General features: G+C 41.4%; 1 protein-coding gene across 2 annotated transcripts in view; it reads right to left on the bottom strand.

The window, feature by feature from the left end:
- Positions 1–4395: 4395 nt before the first annotated feature.
- LOC107272907 (lachesin) overlaps positions 4396–6919 on the bottom strand; it is a 29249-nt gene continuing 26725 nt past the window's right edge. For both annotated transcript variants that reach the window (XM_015750571.2, XM_025090183.1), the window contains one exon: positions 4396–6397. In XM_015750571.2, the coding sequence (XP_015606057.1) occupies positions 6141–6397 (257 nt within the window). In that variant the 3' untranslated portion in view covers positions 4396–6140. The remainder of the gene's footprint in view (positions 6398–6919) is intronic.

Here is a 6919-nt window from a genome sequence, read left to right as displayed (position 1 = left end):
TTAACCTAACCACAGCGTGACGCCGAGGTGGCGCAGGAGCCGACGTAAAAGCAGACAGTGGATGAAGGAAGATGACGCCCCCAGGTGCCGAAGCGGGGCCGGAGGTACTTGACCGAAGTTCGTTTCGACCGGTAATTTATGATCGCGTTAACTTATTCTCAAAAAAAGAATAATTTTTACGTATAATTTCTCCCACCGACCTAGCACCTCAGCCGCGGCTCGTTATATGCTTCTTTTCACAGACAGGACCACCAACTCACTTAAGATCAACAAAAGTCCCTTGACGAGGAAAGAAGGAGCCATTCCGCACAAATTATTAACCGAGATTGTACAAAGTGTGAGTATTAATGAAACTCTTGGTTAGCTACCTGTTACTATGCCAATACCTGTCAAAATAATTTCTTATTCTCTCTGTTGTCTTTAATCGGCTACTTACATCGTCAGGATAACCAAGTTCCGTGATACCTACTCGATTGATACCGATCCTTAAGTTGTGCATTGAAAAAGGTTGTAATTTTGTTAAATGCTCCAAACTTCCGCTTCTTATTTAATCGTCCGAGCACAAAGGGACTGTCACGTGACAACTGTCACTTTGACGTCTTGTGAAAATATCCACGTGCGAATTACTCTGGCCGTATGCTATACTTATATATCTGTATATCACTGCTATAGCGGACCACGTAGTTTAAATGGGCCTCCTAGTGTCGCTCCTCCTCGTGTTCCACGTCGCGTCGACGTGTTCTACGTGAAACGATTTGTCCGTTGACAAGCTGTTATCCATAAACAGGTCGTAAGGGAGAGTCGCCGGATCATACAGCCTATTGAACACGAGCAAACCGCTAATACCGTCTCCCCCCCTGAGGGCCGTTCGTGTTTTACTCGTTTCGATGCTACGTCATTAAACAGAATCCCGGACTAATTTGCTCTTTCTTTACTGCAATTAACCTTACGAGGACATCGCTCTCGGAAACGAAAGGGCACATCTATGGATCGTGTATCGGAGCTGACAACTGGTTTCTTTTTCGTTTCACGGCTTGTTACGCGTCCCTTGAGAAATTGTCCAGGCAATTTATCCAAACGCAGTACCACGTTCCCTGTATATGAATAGGTCGGTGATATTCGATGGGTTGCTGGCGTTGCTGGTTTTCCTGGTTATATTGCTTACCAAAGAAACAAAAAATCCATATTTCATGCGAAAGAGACGCTTCCGGAATTGTGGCCTGGAGGCACGTCGTTATCTGCTGTACAAGTCCGTATTCTTGTCGTTTGTAAGTGATATGTACGCTCGGACGTAAAATGTGGCGTCGTTAACGTAACGCGGAAATAGAGCGTAACTGGACAAAAAAAAATTGGCGAACCTAAGTTAAAATTAGAGGGATCCTTCGTTGGAATGTAGAAACGTTGCGCCGGCTTAGAATAACAGGCCGCATGGGAAAACGGCCGAGTTGTCTACGTAACGCAGTATAACGTATATGTGTATGACGGTGGAAACTAGCAGGAATAACAAGGAGGAACACGGGGACACATTGTTTCCCACGACGGGGAGAAAAGGGATGCGTGCTGAAATACACGTTGCACTCGACTCACGTTCCATTGGTTGGTCTCAATTGCAAATCAAGAAGGGAACAGTCTTGCTTTTTTCTCAACGTACGTGCATAGCCGCGTTTTCACGTGCGTCTGTTTATTTTTGAAAATTTCGTCTCTGCCTCCCTGGACAAACTCTTAAAAAATGTTTAAATTTGTATCTCTTAAATTTGTATATCCACGGTTGGGAAGTTTAATTATTTCTTCGCTATATTTACCTTACGTTTTGCCCGACGACCGCGTGTTCAGGGCAGAGCGAATAAAGGGTGCGCCGGAAATGACACGTAGCCACAGGGAAATCGGGCTCCGGCGTGTCTTCCTTGAGCAACGTGAAAACACGCCGATGGCTTGCCAAAGCCAAATGAAAAGTTGTCTGGTGACTTTGCATCTGTATTTCGGTGAAATTAATTACGCCAAACTCAAATATTACTCGTCGCCGTAACGAGAGCAGGATTATAAGAGAGGTTTTTAAAAAAAAGACTCAAAAGACCGTTACCAAGAATCGCACGAACTTTCGCGAGTAGCAACTTTCTCAAAGACCCTTTTCCCGTGAATTGAATTCGCGAAACACGAATCCCAATGATAATCGGAATCCTCGTATTCCTTTGCGATGGAGTTTACTTTCTCAGCTGGTGACAAAGTGATTACGGCCAGGATGTATGTATGTAAATTCCATAAGGTTCAACGGTGCCAAAGTGAGTGTTGGTTTCCCTAACCAATGTTTAGCTGGTAGTTCGTCTTAATTTAAATTTAATGGAAATATCAAAGCCTGAGCTGTTTACCATTGAAGATGGAAACTGTAAATAATTTTCATAGGCAACTCCTTTAATCTAAATGCCACAGCACACAAAGTTCATACCCCTCATACTTTCTGCCTTCATCTTTGTACTTAAAATCCTGATTCGTCTCTTTACGTCATTAACCTTCTGCTCCGCTCCCTACGACTTTTAACCTATCTCCCACCAGTTCGTCATACTGCCCAATTTCAGTAGCGTATAATTGAATATATTTGTGGTTGGTAAACTTGTTTGTTTACGAAGCGTCCATATTGTTTAACGAGTCAGCTTGCGCCCTTTGTTATCAGGAGCTCCTCCATTCTACGGCCATCCCACGAAACGGATTCAAGGTGGTGATGTACGAGCTGGCTTGCAACGAAGCCCTTTCCAACCTCGTTTCCCTCTACCGCTACCTACTGCCCCCAGTCCCTACCCAAGCCAAGTCGGCTTCCAACTTCCATAATAATTCTTTCGAGAACGTCATTATTATATTCGGCCTTCGTTACCGTCAAGACTTCACAATTCTCCGCAGACATTGAACGTGATATGAGCCATGGCGTCTAACCGGCTAGACTCGCCATATCGCCATACGACGAGCGACCACGACGAATAATACAGTCTACGAGAAAATTTCAGGATGCGAATCGTACGTTTTGCTTTCCCTCGGTATGATTTTCTCGTTAAATTCACCTTCATCGCTGTGCAACCTCTGTCGCTTTTGTTTTTTCTCAATTTCACGTTTTTCTTGTCCTCCGCTTTATGGTGACATCACGTCTTGGTCACTCTGGACAGCATAACGTATCCTTTTACCATTTGCCAGTTCAAAGTTATATACAGGATGTAACTTATCCAGGGTCCTATGAAGGAGGAGCCCATATCACTGTTATAATGATATCTCGTTCGACTAGAATATGGTGTTGATACGTGTGCTAGCTGCACTGCAATGTTAATATTATTCCTATGACAAGTATAAATAGGAGATGGATCCTCTCAGCTGATTTGGACTGCTTGCTCATCGGACCCAGGAGAAAGTTACACCATGTGTATACTTGGGACCCTTGCTGTAGACTCTAATTGTATAAACTTTATACAAAGAGAATAGGTAAATTCTTAAAACGTCCAGGTATGCGCCCGGGTGGTTGAATACGGTGCTGCCGGGGATTATCTTCGTGCTGTTGTTTTCTTTGCTACTGAACGATACGAATCTTTTTACAGGATTCGATCCAACTCCAAACTTTACGTCGCTAGCGACTTCTTGGAATTTTTTAAGATTTTCTTCGAGTATCAACGACAGAACCTGGAAGTTTAAGCTTACGGAGTTTAATACCCACTTGTCTGACCTGTGTTCGATATCGACCGTACTCAACACGGAACCATGGAGATTTACTAACTTCCTGTACCTGATGCGGCATACTTTGTTTCCGTAAACTCGTTCTCTAAGAAAAATAAAATTATGGCATTTTTGAGGTTTTGTCGTTTTAAAAAGAAAAAGCGAGTAGGTAAAAGAAGATTTTACGTCGAGTACCTTCTTGGGTCGTTGTTTCCTGATCGTGATCGACTGAAAAGGAAGTCGTTAGTGATGTATATTTGTTTAGTTAGGATCCCACGTACTTAAAGCATTGACAACGTAGTTTTGGTTCAGTCTTACGGAGAAGTTTTTGGAGTCTGTTAGCTAAATTACGCAAGGATTGACAGCTGTTTTTCTGTTACGGTGGCGACATCTCGCGGATGACTTTCGAAACTTGTAGGCTCAGGCTGAAAGCTCAGCTGCTCCGGCCGCTCCATCTGACTATTCCGACAGTTCATACTTTACCATCAAATGATAAATTCTATTAGTTCTGTAATTTAGGTAAATTTACATGGACTGCACCCACGGTACAGGGGATCGTTACTACATTGATAGTGAAAAAAATAAGTTTGTTTTCCTTATACATCCTTGTGAAGTGGCTAAACGACCAGTAAGTATGCTTTGTCGATAATGGTATTCATTTTTCTCAAAACAATAATATATTTGCAACGTAAAAAAACGTCCACATGCTTTTCACGATTGTCTAACCATTTATTGCCCAAATATACGATGACGTATGACATATTTACATTGAGGTCTTCGTGATTACAAATGCAAAACCTAAAGATACATACTTAACGTTACAATTGTATATTTACACGTCCCTGAGGCTTAATTCTATATATCATACATGAAATATTGTACAATTCGATTCTAACCATAAAGGACGATCGATATCTTCTCTATAAATGTTAAAACTACACGTAGAAAAATGTGTAACTGCGATCATCGAGGTGACAATTGGTATTTGAAAAAGAAATTTTGACAACGATCACGAGAACTCTGTTAAAAATTTATCATTGCCATTAATAATTCTTATTAATTGGCTCAGTCAATTTTTCTCTATTTCTTGTCACTGCTACTACAATCTCTTGCTCCCCGAATACTAAGCATTGCTCGAGTTAACGGCAGATCCACATTTTTCCTCGTTTACGTTTACGTATATACAGTACATTGAAATGCTGCATAATAAATTATTTGTATTAATATAAGTACGATCGAAACGTCATTACAGTTACATTCAATGACGAATCAATTAAAAAACTTATCACGCATCGGTATGACTAGCAGTCGATAACAATTCTACGATGTTAAGCGATCAAGTATTTTATTTCAACTCCATCAGTCTAATCCCTACGGTCGCTTATCATTCGGTTAATCCTAAATGGCTTTCCCCGTTTATTCAAAGACTTTTCGTGATGGTTTTTTCCCATTTTTTTTTTAAATACACGTTCCTGCTCGATACGCTGTGAATTCGAAGTAAAGTAATATTGAAATATTTTCAATTCACCCTGGCGAATGCCTATCTCTCGTCAAAGCAACACATTGAATTACGTAACCCAAGATTTTACTTTATCAATCGAGACCATAAAAAAAAATTTACTTTAACCACTTCGAATGCCATAAATTGCGTTTGTGACCGATTATTTTGAAAGCCCTGCAGACGTAATTTGAAACGATCGATTCCCTCGATACATTCGAAACTTGACGGTCGAGGAGAAACGTAGGCTTAAAATTCTTAAAATCCACGAAATGGATTTGCCTGCTATTGAACCGCGAAATGCCAATTTAGGCACTCGCGTGGTTACACTTCGTTAATGGCGAAAAGCCTTGAATAAACTGAAACCACGTAATCGGGTGAAAAGGATTTACTGCCAGTTACTGCAGCTTGAAACAAAAGGGAAAATGTCCTAGGAGCACGCCACTGATTATCGTTTGATTTTGACGATTGTTACGATCGCTCCCTGACGATATTAATCGGGTTACTTTCGCTCCTCTGCTGTCCCTCGGTTGAGCCCTCGGAGGACCCGTGCAATCTTTACACTTGAGTATTTTCGCTATCTGCTTCGATACATCGAGTCTTTAATCCTTTTATCCAATTTCCGCGCTGGAAGACATTTTATACGTGAGTCGCGAATTCTCACGTCACGGAATCGTTGATTGACACGTTCCTATCGGCCGATAATTAAGGATAAGTCGATTTGCGAGATATCGATTTCAATTGATAATACTCGATAGCGAGGGAAGAGAGACGGAGAGATACCTCACTCATCTTCCCAATACCTTAATCACCCACGCTAATTGGATGATGGACACTGGCTTGGTTTGCAATATGGCTTCGTACATCCTTCAATCCATTTAATTTATCGCGCGCGGACGATTTAAAACGGCACCGCGTATACGGGGGTGCGTAGTCTCGGGTATTGGCAGTTCTATGAGAATAGCCTTAAGGCGACGCGAAAGAGGATGGTCATCGCAAGCGATTCGAGATTCGTAAAGTGTCGATGAAATATGGAGGAGGCCGTCGATGAATGAAAATTTATTGGCTCTTCGTCGATTTCTTCATCCACGGAAATCGCATCCTCTTCCTTACCGGCAATCTCTTTTTCATGAGGGCTATCGCCTTTCCATAATTTCTTCGAATCCCTTCTGGCGTTTGGACGTCGCGTTGTTGACGGTGCTGTGATTCCTGGGACAAAAAGAAATTTACAGAAATATATATATATATATATATATATATATATATATATATATATATACTTATTTGTTCTTTAAATTGAAATTAATGGGAGAATAAAAAGTTTTGGTATGAATAGAGAATTCGAATTTTCTAAAGACACCTACCAACGGATGGGATTGTATGGACCTTTCCGGAAACTATCTTTAATCATCTCGAATGGAAATGGGAACCAAGGAAAAAAAAACCAAGAAATTGAAATGCGAACCGCAATTGAAAAGAGGAACGCGTATCCCGAGAATGATCAGTCGAGTGAAATATTTTCGTAGAGTGATCGGCGCTATGACGTATCGGGATTGCACGTGACGTTTCACAAAACCGTAGCACGTTGGTTACCCGTGATGCACTGGGGAGCTAAAAAGCGACAGGAAGCCCGTGAACGAATATTAGAACGATACAAGGAGACGAGACGAAAATGAGGGTAGAAAACAAAGTGAATAATAATAATGATAAAACAAAAATCTTACATACACG

Source organism: Cephus cinctus, unplaced genomic scaffold, assembly GCF_000341935.2.
Source record: "Cephus cinctus unplaced genomic scaffold, Ccin1 Ccin1_scaffold1310, whole genome shotgun sequence".
Classification (NCBI taxonomy): Eukaryota; Metazoa; Arthropoda; class Insecta; order Hymenoptera; family Cephidae; genus Cephus; species Cephus cinctus.
Note: the sequence above shows the minus strand (reverse complement) of the source record. Positions and strands in the feature narration are given on the sequence as shown.